The 13,526-nt window shown below is 40.7% G+C and overlaps 2 protein-coding genes across 4 annotated transcripts; one reads left to right on the plus strand and one right to left on the minus strand.

Moving 5' to 3' along the window:
• Positions 1 to 836: 836 nt before the first annotated feature.
• Positions 837 to 10,444, plus strand: LOC131253007 (uncharacterized). 2 transcript variants are annotated; one of them, XR_009174787.1, is made up of 4 exons: positions 837 to 1,148; positions 3,817 to 4,810; positions 6,703 to 6,756; positions 10,305 to 10,444. XR_009174787.1 is itself a non-coding variant. In XM_058253825.1 (2 exons), exons 1-2 carry the CDS (start codon positions 1,113 to 1,115, stop codon positions 4,747 to 4,749), a joined length of 969 nt encoding a protein of 322 aa, XP_058109808.1. In that variant the 5' UTR covers positions 837 to 1,112; the 3' UTR covers positions 4,750 to 4,960. The 2 variants fall into 2 exon arrangements, 1 of the variants encoding a protein (XP_058109808.1); XM_058253825.1 differs by lacking the exons at positions 6,703 to 6,756; positions 10,305 to 10,444 and having other exon boundaries at positions 3,817 to 4,960.
• On the minus strand, positions 9,717 to 13,022 carry LOC131253006 (receptor-like protein kinase THESEUS 1). Of its 2 annotated transcripts, XM_058253823.1 has the most exons (3): positions 12,856 to 13,022; positions 10,208 to 12,719; positions 9,717 to 9,968 (listed from the first exon to the last, which is right to left on the minus strand). In XM_058253823.1, exons 1-3 carry the CDS (start codon positions 12,992 to 12,994, stop codon positions 9,929 to 9,931), a joined length of 2,691 nt encoding a protein of 896 aa, XP_058109806.1. In that variant the 5' UTR covers positions 12,995 to 13,022; the 3' UTR covers positions 9,717 to 9,928. The 2 variants fall into 2 exon arrangements, with proteins under 2 accessions (XP_058109806.1, XP_058109807.1); XM_058253824.1 differs by having other exon boundaries at positions 9,717 to 12,719; positions 12,856 to 13,021.
• Positions 13,023 to 13,526: the final 504 nt, after the last annotated feature.

The raw sequence follows: 13,526 nt of genomic DNA on the forward strand, positions 1-13,526 counted from the left end.
ACTTTCATCAAACGATTTCAAATCTATAAATTCCACATCTCAATGCTTATTTTATCTGATTATCAAGTGAGACACACGTTATAATTAGAGAATATCTTCACCGTTCATTAATGTATGGAACAGATGCGGCCCACATAACCATCATAGTTGCTTGATTCTTGATATGTATAAAGGTTATCAAACGGGATTGACTGGTGGTTTGTTTCATCTACTAAACACGTGTGCCTCGTATCCACGTGTGTGACGTATACAAACCCAAATTGCACTCGCCGCGCATATGAATTCTACTGGAAAACTTTCCTTTTACAAACGGCGCGAGAAAAAGCGCACCAACCATTTACCCCCTTTAAAAACGGCAGCTTTTGTAGAATGTATTCGCGCGCGTGAGGATTTGAAGCGTCCCTCCGCACATATGCATGCAAGGAACATGTGTGAGAGATCTGATCCGTTAATCATGTGATCACCTCTTTAAAATACACTAAAAACAAATATTTATGTAAAAATTCCCAAGATTTCACATTCAAAAATACACTTGTGGCCCACCTGATGACTTGAGTGGTGATGGACCCACTTGATAAGTGGACCCGAATGGCTTCTCATGAGGGGGCTTGTTCTTGATAGACCCACCTGATGAGTGGACCCGAATGTTCCTAACGGATCCTCCTGGTGAATGGCCTCTTTTAACTCCCACGTACGCCGCATTAGCACGTGTACGTGGACCAATTACATCATTTTCTAATTTCTTATTCTTTTTTTTTTCTTATTCTTTTTTTTTTTTAAAAGAATGACAGAGACCCAAGGGAGAAAATCTAGGGAGTTTCTTGATAGACAGCAAGCCTGAAAGAGTGGAGGGTTTTTCTGGGTTTTCCATTTTTTATTTTTACAGACATGAAAAATGGGAAGTTTCTATACAAGCTTTTTCACATTCCTTTATTGTATTTTATTCAATTTTATTTTATTTTAATATATGATGTGGATTGGGTGTCTGGAAGTTTGTGAAAAGCCCTTATAAGAAGGGCCCATAATCCTGTTTTGAATATTGAGTATTGATTTTTTGGGTTTTAGGGAGAGGGAAAGAGAGAAGAAAGAGAGGAAAAGGAAAAAGAGATACAATGGAAGGAATGGCTTCTGTATGGGGTTATCAACAGGTTTGGCTTCTTTTTTCTTTTCACTCTTCATTCTTTGGTTTTTGTTTTTTTTGTTTTTTTGGGTAATGGGTTTTTTCGGGTTTTGTCAGATGTGGGTTTCTGTTTAATTGTTTTGGGAATTGATATTTTCGGCCCCTTGGTTTTGATAGATACACCCCCTTTTTGAACTCATTGTCATTGTAATGTTGCCATGCACTTTGTTTTGTCAGCTGTGGGTTTATGTGTACTTGGTTTTGGAAATGATATTTACACCCCCTTGGTTTTGATAGATACACCCTCTGTGTGGACTCTTTGTCATTGCATTGTTGTCATCCACTTTCTGTCAGACGTGGGTTTTCTGTTGTTTGGGAATTGATATTTACACCCTTTGGTTTGAAGATACACCCCCTTTGGGGACTCATTGGCATTGCAATGTAGGCATGCACTTTGTGTATGTGTATATCAAAATAGTGGGTGCAAATAAAAAAATTCATGTTTGGGTACCTCTGGATCATGTGTTTGGGTGATGGGTTTTATTGGTTTTGTCAGAGATCTTTGTATTTGTGGAATTCTGTGCTTTTTCATTTTCTGACATTCCACTTTCACATGTGTGCTCGTAAAATGCATTTCTGTGGAATGTCGTGCTTTTCGTTTTGTGGTTTTTTTTCCCCCTCTTGAATGATTTTTTGGGTAAATGGTTTTTATGGTTTTTGTCAGATGGGGTTTTTGGGTCTCCGAGTTTTTATAGGTATTTGTGTGGAAAATGATATTTGCATCCTTTCTTTATAGTCTGGAACTTTCTGTCAGGAAATGGCAGAAAAATGGGCCTAGCTATCAAAAGAAGGGACTGCAATTAATGTATTTTATTATGGTTTTGTGGCTTCTTTTGGATGGTGTTTGGTCTTGGGTTTTTGGCAGATTGTATTTGGGATCTGAGCTTTTTAATTGTTTTTTTTTCTTCACAAGTAGGGCTGTGGGTTTCTGTGAAATTTATTTTCTTTTGCCAAATTTGGTTTGTTTTGAATCTTATTTTGGGTTTTGGATTTTGTTGGATTGATTAGGATTTTCAGATTTTATACCCATTTTCCAGGCCGTGTGTTTTTGTGAAATTCATGTTTTGTTTCAGAGTAGGTACTTTTTGGGTGCATTTGGATGCACTATCTAATTGAATTGCAATTGCCAGCCCCATATTCGTGTGTTGTTCTCAAACAAAAGTCCAAATGGAAATTTCAAGTTGGATTTGAAAGAAATGCAAGTTTAATTTGAGGCTTATGAGTTGTAGGGGAGTACCAGAAGGCAGTGTTTATTTTATTGTCTTGGTGGCCATTTCTTTATTTTCCTTGTTATGTTTGTGTTTTATCATTCTCATATTAATTTGATTTAAGCATCTGATAATGTGAAAAGCGCATCTATTTGTTTTTAATGAAAGTTTCTGGACATTTTATACTTGCAAATGAAACAAATTGGAATGTTGGATATAAATCTGTTGAAGAGGTACATTTCTTGTAATTTCTAGCTCTAAAATTGGCAACTGCAATTTTCTTAAATAAACCAGAAATGGGTGTGAACACCGACTCCTTTGAGCTTGTGGTGTTGGTTATGTGTGAACTAAGGAGCTGTCCAAAAATACCCATACCTTTTTTAAATGAAGAAAGTGCATCTGGTCTCTTTTCTTTTGCAAATAAAGATGTGGTTATAAATGATTGGAATGTCAGAAGCTATTGATGCTGGTATGAACTCATGGAGATGCATTTACTATATCTATAAAGAAATGCAACTACTCAAATGCGTGGTCTCAGGAGTTGTTTAAGTCAGCATTTTGGTGGATGCCCAAATGCTGTCGGTGGGACCTCTAAACTGAAAGAAAGAAAGTGTTAAGCAAGCTTTCATTTACGCTGCATTTTTCGCCATGAATTGTTTGTAGATCTCAAACAAATCTGTTATTGGAGAAGAGCATGAGAAGGGAATTTGGGGAAAATTGATAGTGAGCTAATGAGTAATGACCTTCCCAACCTATTTTGTTAAGGAAATGGTATGGTGTCCCAATGAAGCACCGAAAATAAATATACAACATTTATTTCTCTCTAACAGATTCCAATAATGATTTGTGGGGAATGCGCAAGGTATTCTGTAACAGTTATGGCCACAACCATTGCCTTCATGATATGGGCTGTAAGGGCTGTTACAGCCCCTGTAACGGCCATTACGATCTCTCTCTTCTTTTTTTTAATCGAGAAAGAAAATAAAAAAAACCTGCATCGGCCCCGTAATGGATCGTTATGGCCTTTATGGGGGCATAATGGGCCATTACAGGGGCTATAATGGCCTTTACGGGTCATTTTTCTCGTAACGGTCGTTACACCTATTACGACCCCGTAACATGTAATGGTTGCCACTTCATGACACACCATGGCAATGCATTTTGTCCTCCAAAACAGACTTTGGGAATGAAAGAAGAATCAAACAGATGAAATGGATGTTTGTATGGTCTCACTAGATTAATTGGTTACTCCTTTTTATTTCCTTTCATATGTTGCATTTCATCCCTTAAAATGTAACTCCATATATCTTGCTGTCATACGATAGAATACAATACAAACACATATCTCTATTTAACAGCCTAACTGTCTTCTTTTATTAGCTATAGATTTGATGACTGAGTCCTTTCTAATGAATTTTACTAAAACAGAGTGTCGAGGAGTTGCAACATACGCTTCTTTACACCAAGTTGGAATTAGAATCAACAGTGATGGCCGCAAAGGAAGAGAAGAGAAGAAACGAAGAGCATGTGAACCAGTTACTTAAGCTCTTGAATGTAGCCTTCCAAGAACGAGACGAAGCAAAGAATCAATTGCAGAGATTGCTTAACAAGATAATGCAATCGAGCTCTAGAGAACCCAGCTGCATTCTTCCGATTCTTCAACCCGAGAGCCCGTCACCGATCATACCAACCAAAGGAAATTCGAGCATCACGGAATCTGACAGCTTATCTGAGACTTACAATCGTCAATCCCATGTTTCGTCCCCTGTAGACTCCTTTTTCGATGGGGTTTCCTCGAACCCCTCACCCGACCTTTCGAACATAAACGTGGCCGACTCAAGTAATATAGGATTGCCAAATCACCCATTACTCCCAGAATATAATGGGACATCATCTATGGGAATTATCTCGTCTGAAATGTCTCAGATTGATCCAGCTTCTGCAATTATCGATCAGCTCGCAATGAAGAAACCATTGCCCAAGAAAGGGAAGTTGTTGCAGGCTGTAATGGAAGCCGGCCCACTGCTGCAGACGCTTCTCGTGGCTGGACCGCTTCCTCAATGGCGCAATCCGCCACCGGTGCAATCATTTCAAATCCCACCCGTTTCAATCAAAGGCCCTGAACCAACACCTATTCTTCAGAAACCAATCATAAATCCTACTTTTCCTGTTCAAAGTTCTACTTCCATGTCTTGTCATGAAAATCCAAACCGTGCATCTCAGGTGCATTCTACGGCTATGTTGAACTTTTCAAGCGCGGTGGGCCCGTGCATGAAGAAGAGAGCATTCTTACCTTCTATTGGTGGTAATGGTTTATTGGTTGATCAAAGCTTGACTGGTAAATGTCAAAGGATTCAATGACGACATTATATACACGCATTTGTGGCCTAATCAGAAGCATTGAATTGCATTGCATTGCATTGTTAGGTGATTCAAAGCAAATAGTTTCTATTTTGTATTATACTCATTTGAAATGCTGAAGATGTAAAGGAATGGTTTGGAGTTTGATGACATTGTTAACTTATTGTAATTAGTTTTTTGTTCCCTTAATGAGATATTCTGAGATTAAAGACATGTTCTTGTTTGCTCTTTATCGACAGCACTCTTCCAATTAATGAAGTTTGATTCTGTTATGGAATGTGAATTATTTGAAACTTACGCATGTTTGTTTCTCATGGTGCATATAAATCAGCTATTTTCTCTTTCATTTGGATGTTATCAGGCAAGGTGGATCTTGCAAATATGGTGCAGTGTGTTTCTGTATTGACTAGGAACCTTCTTAATGCATGATATGAAGGAGATCTGCTCTGAAAACTGAATTGGGGTGAATTAAGTTCCAAAATGTATCACAATAACAGGGTCACCCAAACAGCCCTAGCTGTTTCTGAAACAGTACTAGGAGACTTTGGCAGGCGTTTGGTCTTTGGTCTTTATGGGAGGAAAGGAATAATCGCTGTGTTAGGAATCGAAGTGGGCGGGTTTTGGAGGTTTTAGCAGGGCTAAGTCAAATGTAATGGGGGTGGGCTTTAGCCATAAAGACTTGTGGCATCCATGGCATCCATGTTACATGTACATCAATCTAAGCCATCCGATTGTGGGGCCCTTTTGGATGGAGCGTAGCATGGAAGTTGTATTAACAGGACAATTTTAACCAGCCAGCCCGTCATCCGATAGAGTTACTATGAATGGTCGGCAATCCATGTTAAAATATGCAATATCAGAGGATTAAAATCATCTGATCAGTTTTTTCTTTGAGGTGTATGTGCAATGGGCCCCCCATGATTTGTATGGTCTGTTTGAGGTATACGTGCAATTGGGCCCCCATGATTTGTATGGTCTGGATTAAAATTTTTGGCTTTCCAATGTATATGGTGGATGAGTTTCCACAAAATAAATTGTGCCGAACCCACACGGCGGTCTTTTCCCCCAAGATATAATTGCTCTAAATAGAATTTTGCAGGTCCTTACAGTCATTATTCTCTGTTTTTCTTTTTTTTCGCTACTTTGTGTGGGTAATTGGATTATTTTCATCTTCTAATGATATTGATTCTTTTCTCCAAATGGGTCCCCCTTTTCGTGAGGTGGGCCATTTGGAGTTCAAAACCCAGTCTGGACCATCCATAAAATGGCCATCCCCTGTCGAAAATGAGGTTCGGATGATAATGGGCCGGACAAATTCTCATTTCTGGCCCATTTTTGCAAAACAGGATCACTTATCACATTCTTCCATCCGCTTTTATCGCGATGCACCAGAAGGCTCCAATTGAGCAAAATGCAGATGGGCTGATATGCATTCGCTCCATTCTCAATCATGGGTTCATCCAAACAGGCCCTTGAACTGCAACACTCATCTGTTCTTCTTCACAGGACATTTTCTTTGAGTCCTTAACAATGCAAGACTAATCAATAGAATGTCCATTTGTTTATTAATACAAAACAGTCATTTCTTTCAGACTTTTATAACCCACAACTCCAACAGGCCACATATCTAAAATAATTCACCAAAAGTCCGAATGTCGACACGAAATTCTCTATAGAATTCTTCATTACCCAAATGCTGGAGTATCATCTTCCGTCAGCTGCAGTATTCGGTCATTTCTCTAATGCAACCACCAACCATTGTTTATTACTGCAATCTGATCTTCAATGTGAACATTCGTTTTGGATTTTCAATCTATGTTTTCATATGGTTTGATTGTTTAGAAATAGTATGTTGTTTTTTCTGTAAGACTCTGTTTTTCTTATGTTCTTTATCTCCCGTCTTTCATTATACATGGATTAGTTGTAATGTGGACGATTTTCTGATTAGTGCAGAATGTCATCGTCGGGCGTCGGTGGAGAGTTACCTACTTTTGGGAGCAAGTCCAAGTAAGTTGACTTTGATACTCGGGTGAGATTATGGACATTTTGTTTGTAGCTTCGACATGCGACCGGGATTTTTTATACCCCCTAAAAGTCGATAAATGGTCTCAATCTGCCATCATTAGGTGTCCCATATGTCAGAATCAGTAGGTGTAAAGTTCATCTAGATTTCTACGACCATGATCAGATTGCCTTGAGAAATTAAGAGATTCGACGGAAGGGAGATTGGAGAGGTGATTCGCAGTATGCTGACCAATGTGGTGCAGATGTGAGAGACCCAAGCAAATCATCAGGTAGAGCATGATGTGAACATTCCATGGCCCAAAAATCAGGATGGCCCACCCCATGTTTATGAGTGAAATTACTGGGCATTGAAAAATCGGCTAATAGTCTGTATTCATTGAGCACATGTGGTCCACTTGATGAGTGGGCGGACTTATTTTCGGCTCGCAGTGGGTCCCACCTGATGAATGTCCCCAACTCTCACGTACGTGTGCCATGTTGGCATGTATGCGACTTTGGCAGATGCACAGCAAATCACCTCTTCAGGTCACACCGATCGTTGCCGCGTTTCTCTTTTGCTCTATTTTTCAAAGGAGATACTGTAGATTGGTTTGATATGTCGCTTTAATGGTGTTTCCATAGATTCAGCATCCAATTGAAATAGTGTATCTAGCAGATAGATGGTTAGATTCCACCATGGTGGGCCCGCTAATGGATTTCTAGTTGACAATTGTCGAACACATGCTAGGACTGGGCCTCTTATTATTGAAGATGATTATACCAATCCCATTTCTGGATCGGCTGGTCATTCTCTCACTGTCATCCCTTGGATCATGAAGATGGTCGATCACGTTTCTAGTACTCGCTGAGTCAACTCAAATCTCGTCTGAGTCAACTTGAGTCACTTTGCAAACTGAGCTCAACAACTTATTTAGATACTGAGTTGAGTCTTCGAGTCGATCTGATTATTCATTACATCGAATGGAATTGGGTTTTTTGGGCTGATCTCCCATGGATATTCTTGGACATCTGAACATAAGGCTGATGCACCATACATGAAAACATTGCACATGTGAGGAGATTCCAGGATTTTCAATGGACGATCCCCATCGGCCGCAAACCATCGTGCAGAATTTTTATTTTTATTATTATCAATGTTTGTTTCTCTTGTAATTTGCATACATGCCCAAAATGTTAAATGCCCGGACAGCACTTGATTAGGGCTGTCGACGGCTGGGCCTAGGCTTCGGCCCGGATTTTGAACTGTTCAGACCATGCCCGACGGGTCGGTCCCAATCAAAATTTTGATTTCGCCAGGCTCAAGCGCCCCCATTAACAGCCCTACATTTGATTGGTTCACCAGTCAGAAAACGGCATCATACTCGGATTTATGGGTCCTGCGACCATTTGAACCAATCAAAGGGGCATGTGAGCCCCATTTCTCGACATGTGCATGTGAGAACTGAATGAAACTTTGGTAAAAGAGCAGAGGCATGTTTCTCATATTAGGATAGTCGTTTTTCTTCGATCACATGCGTCACTTTTATAGTAAGGGGCTGTTTGGGGTGAGGAATTTAGGGTAGAGATTTTTAAAATCCATGGATTTCAAATCTCTCATGTTTGTTTTTTGTCAGGAATTTGCGAATTTGGAAAATCCACATCTTCATACCTCCATGGATTTGAGGCAAATTCAAATCCCCAAAAAGAAAGAAAGAAAGAAAGACAAACAAAAGAAAAAAAAACACTAAGAGTTCATTATATTGTCAAAATGAGAGCATCTTATAAGAACGAAGAAAATTCATTTGTAATAAATGCTCCTTAAATCCATGAATTTGTAGTTTGATTCCCAAACAGGGCCTAAGGTTTCTTGCATTTCTCATGAGCTGTTTGGTTTTTGCCTTTCGATATCCATTAACTGCGTTTGTTTTACTTACAAAACCGCCCATTCTCTCCCACAACCAACGGATTGTGGGAGATGTTTGACAGACAAGTCTCATGCATGGGATCCCCGCCCACATAATGAACGAATGGGAACATGTGATTCATGCTCCTCCCAAGATTGAATTCTGCAATCTCCAAAGCTTAATCAGCTTTGACGATGGATAATTTGAGTTTTTTTTTTCTTCCAATGAATCAACGTTGATTTGAGTTGGGTTTCCAAGTTTTCAATCTGCAGAAAATCCTCAACTGTTTCTTTTCAAAACTGTTTGGAGGTTTTTTCCTAAAGAAAAGTGGTAGAAAGTTTCCAAGTTTTCAATCTGCAGAAAATCCCCAATCGTTTCTTTTCAAAACTGTTTGCAGGTTTTTTCATAAAGGAAAGTGGGAGAAATCATTGTTTGAAAACTCAGAAACCCAACTTGATTCGTCTCTAGGTCGAGTTGGGTCATATCAAATACCATTCTACTTCAAGCTCATAAACTCAATTAATTATTATAAACAATATTACATTAGAGACAAACAATCCATGTTCAGAACAATGTTATTGTAGTAGGACAGACATTCCAGTTGATCAATCTAGACCATCCAATAGGTTCAGCACAGATTCCATCAGCTATCATGCAAAAATTACATTGATCAGGTGAGAGGATCCATCTGTAAGTTGGCCTTACTTTTTGTAGCCATCCATTTTTCAAGATATAGATGGGATGGTTAGATTTTTCTGATAACAAGTGATTCTTTAGAACCATAAACTGTGATTGGCCCCAATGAATGAATGGTTCAAATGCTTGATTGGACCTATTTTACCATAAGCAATCATAGCCATTCATTTTATAGCCCTTTGATCAAATGATTAGAATCATCCCATTAGTGTGATTTTGCATGGTTACTTGCGAAATGTGTGCTGAACCTAATGAAGTGTGCAAATCAATGGATTAAACTGCCCAAGTGTCAAATCATTGGATTGAAATCAACGGCCACCATCGTTACTGTTACGATATGTGTCATAATCAACTACTACCTCTCTTAGCCATTTAAATCAGTAAGCTGAGTCTGCAAAATGAATTGACCCAGAGTTCAATTGAGTCAACTCGGGTGAGTTTTGAGTCAACACAGTGAGTTTGAGAACTAGACAAGTTGGATGAGGAGAGACAATGGACAAAGACCCAAATAAATACCTGGCTGATTTGAAGTATGAATCAAAAGGATGCTTGAAATTGCTCATCTGCTGCTGGCTTCATATGCTTTTTTGTATGAGAACCAAAATGCAATGTTCTCTGCAAAACAACATACAAATGGCTATGTTTGGATGCACCATTGTTTTGAATTGCAAAATTTAGTACAATGAGGAAGTGACAACATTGTGATTGCTGTCGAACTTGAAAGTAACATAATCGCAATTCAGAAACTGTTCATGCGATTTCAATTTGGTAATTTCCGCTCTATTGAACTAATTATCACAATTCGATTCGATAGTGCATCCAAACATGGCCTAATGCTTACTCCCATGAATTACCTTCCTTTTGGATCCATCAGCTGTGAGAAAACTTCACTAGTCGTACCAATGTCAGATTCTTGTTCGCTGACAATACCGGCATTGTTGTGATCGACAGACTCAATTTGGGGAATCCATTCCGGAAGGTCTGGAATGTTATTTGTGCTGTCATCGTCGATGATGGACTGTGTAGAAGCCTCTTGCAGCTGAAGAGCATACTCCAAGTTCCACAGCACATCTCCCATTGTCGGCCTTTCGCTGCCTTGTTCCGCCAAACACTTCTCTGCTGTCTCGCCGAATTTCCTTAAAGAATCGAGGTTTACCAATCCCCTCAGATGGGAGTCAATGATCTGCTCAAGATGGCCCCTCTTTTGCCAATGCATGGCCCACTCAGCTATGTTGACCTGTTCTCTTGGGAGGGAGGGATTGATCGCGGGCCGTGCACACAAGACCTCCATCAACACAACCCCAAATGAATACACATCGGACTTCTCCGTCAGCTGCTGCCTTCTGTAGTACTCTGGATCAAGGTATCCAAAGCTTCCTTTAACCGCGGTGCTCACATGGGTCTGATCCAATGTGGGGCCTGTCTTAGACAACCCAAAATCGGCCACCTTCGCAGTAAGGTTCTCATCTAGTAGAATGTTGGTTGTCTTAACATCGCGATGTATGATAGTTTCAGCTGCCCCAGTATGAAGGTAATGCAGCCCCTTTGCAGCTCCAATGCAGACCTCTAGCCTTTGTTTCCATGACAGCGGTGGGAGATCTGAGCCGTATATGTGTTTCCGGAGTGGCCCACCAGCCATGTACTCATAAACAAGGATCATTTCATTGAGTTCTTCACAGTAGCCTATTAGGGAAACAAGGTGCCGATGTCGAAGCTTAGAGAGCATTTGAATCTCCGTCCTGAATTCGACTAGCCCTTGTTGTGACCGTGGATTGCCGCGTTTGACAGCGACAAGGACGCCATTTTCTAGCATGCCTTTATACACCTTGCCAAATCCACCCACACCCAAAACCAAGTTCTCATCGAAATTCTTTGTCGCTTCTTGAATCTCCGAAAATGACAGAACACGGCCTAGACCCGAAGAAGGTGCTGAGGAAGCATAACTGTGGGCTGAAACCTTCGTTTCTGAGTGGCCCGCATGGGTCGGAAGAGGCAACCAGGCCAGGTCCCGCTTTGGCTCCTTTGGACGGCTGAAATACAGGCGGTAAGCCGCAATGCTGAGTCCCAAAAGAGCAAGTCCCCCCAAAGAAAATGCGACAGCAAGTAATACTGATTTTCTCTTATTTGGATGATTTGAACTGATGGAATTCAAACTGTAAGATTGATCGAAGCTTTTGTCCGAGTTACTGAGTTTCATGATCTCAAGACCATTGAGGATCGCATTGGCTGGTGTGTTCATCAGGTCTGGTGGGCCAATTTGAACCATTATCTTCTCTGATGTGATCGAATCATTGGTAACGAAATCGACGAAATAAGCAGCTGATAGTTCCATCGTCTTGCTTGATATATCAAATGAGCTGAGGGCAGACTGGTTGTTGATGTAGACATTGAAAACCAGACTATGCAGAGCTTCACTTACGATGTCACAGAAATGCAGCCGAATGAAGTAGCGGAAACCAGGATCGACGCCAAACACCCACGAGATGTTGAAATTCTGATCTCCGACGTTCGCATCCGCCATTTCTTGGGCAGTTGAATAAACCCAATTTGGCGCAATTCTATCTGAAACTCCAGAAGGGTATTTTATCAAACCTGGGTCTACGGAAACAGAACGAGCGGAAGCCACATTGACAAGGAATGGTTGATCAGGTTCCCAAATCCTCCATAATGTGTCATTTTCCGAATTCAAAAGCGGGCCACCCACATTAATCCGATGGGAGGTCTCGAAAGCTACCTGATTAGAGATTTCAATTGCGGGACCCACAGGAACGGCTGCGGCAATAGAAGGGAACTGATCGACGGGAACCGATACCACCTCTATCCCATTAATAAAAGCAATCGATCCATTCAACGGAGAAAACGTCAACGACAATGTCTTCAAATCCGAACCCACATCAACCACATACTCCTTCATCAAACCAGATGAGCGTTTGGCAGGCGCCGGGATTGAAAATTCATGAAGCAGGGTAAATCCATCAGCCATAACCGAAAAAACTGCCGAATTCAAGTTATAATGCGGATTCACAATGGCGTAGAAATGCAGCCGCAGCCAATGGCGGCCTGCCCGCTCGACCGCAAACGTATACACTGATGGAACAGTGAAAACACGAGCAGTTTTATACAGAGTATGCGGACCTGTATCAGAATTCAATACCACAATGCCGGAATTGGGCGACAAGACGACATTCGGCGAACCCAAATCGGGTCTGAAAGTCCGACCATCGTCGAATTTCAATGTAGCATTTCCACCGCAGTCGATCAAAAGATTGTCGACGGGGCGAAAAGAAGCGAAGATGGATTGAAGCCAGAAAATTCTTAGAATGCAGATTGAAAACAACCATGTTTTAGTGCCCATCTGATGAAATCCTAGATTGGATTGAAAACAACTATGTTTTAGTTCCCATCTCATCAAATCCTATATTCCATACAATACTAGAATTGAAATGAAAAAAGAACAAAAAAGAAGAGAAGAGAAAACCAATCTGGTGGTAGATGGAAGAACCTGAATTTCTGCAGAATTTCGTTGGTGGGGATTTTTGGGAGATTGAGGAAGTTGCAGCACTATCACCATCATAGTCAAAAGGAGATTGAAAATGGTGGAATGAAAGAGCAGTGATAAGGCTACTCGCAGGAGTAGACATTCCAATCCTACTCGCTCTCAACACGTGCCATTGTAGCATGCATGTGAAATATCTTAGTTGTTTATTGATTTGGGTCTCACTTGTTACGTGTCATTCGACCGAAACCTGATTGGCTGGTGACCCCTACATCAGCCAGCTAGCTGATGGAAGATCTGTGAGGCCCACCATGATGTATATGTTTTATCTAAGCCGTACATCCATTTTGACACCTCATTTTAGGGCATGAGCCTAAAAATGAGTCAGATCCAAAGCTCAAGTGGGCCACACCAGTGGAAACAGTGGGGACTGAAAGATTACTGATGAAAAGTTCTTGGGACCTACCGCAGTGTTTATTTGCCATCCAACCTGTTCATAAAGTCACATAACCCTGGATAAAGGGAAAACACAAATCCAGTCGATCCAAAACTTCCTTGGCCCCCAATAAGTTTTCAACGGTCAGCATTCAATTCGCACAAAACAGTGGTGTGGTCCACTTGAGCTTTCGATGTGCTTCTTTTTTCTTGTTTTTTTTTCTTTCATGGCGACGGAGACG

This window comes from Magnolia sinica, chromosome 8 (assembly GCF_029962835.1).
Source record: "Magnolia sinica isolate HGM2019 chromosome 8, MsV1, whole genome shotgun sequence".
In the NCBI taxonomy this organism is placed as follows: Eukaryota; Viridiplantae; Streptophyta; class Magnoliopsida; order Magnoliales; family Magnoliaceae; genus Magnolia; species Magnolia sinica.

Bases quoted from the DNA above. Each gene is read 5' to 3' on its own strand.
- LOC131253007 (XM_058253825.1), top strand. From the start codon at position 1,113: ATGGAAGGAATGGCTTCTGTATGGGGTTATCAACAG. The intron at 1,149-3,816 runs GTTTGGCTTCTT...TTACTAAAACAG, and splicing joins CTGTATGGGGTTATCAACAG to AGTGTCGAGGAGTTGCAACA.
- LOC131253006 (XM_058253823.1), bottom strand. From the start codon at position 12,994: ATGTCTACTCCTGCGAGTAGCCTTATCACTGCTCTTTCATTCCACCAT. The intron at 12,720-12,855 runs GTTCTTCCATCT...AATCCAATCTAG, and splicing joins GAAATTCTGCAGAAATTCAG to GATTTCATCAGATGGGCACT. The intron at 9,969-10,207 runs GTAATTCATGGG...GTTGTTTTGCAG, and splicing joins CTGATGGATCCAAAAGGAAG to AGAACATTGCATTTTGGTTC.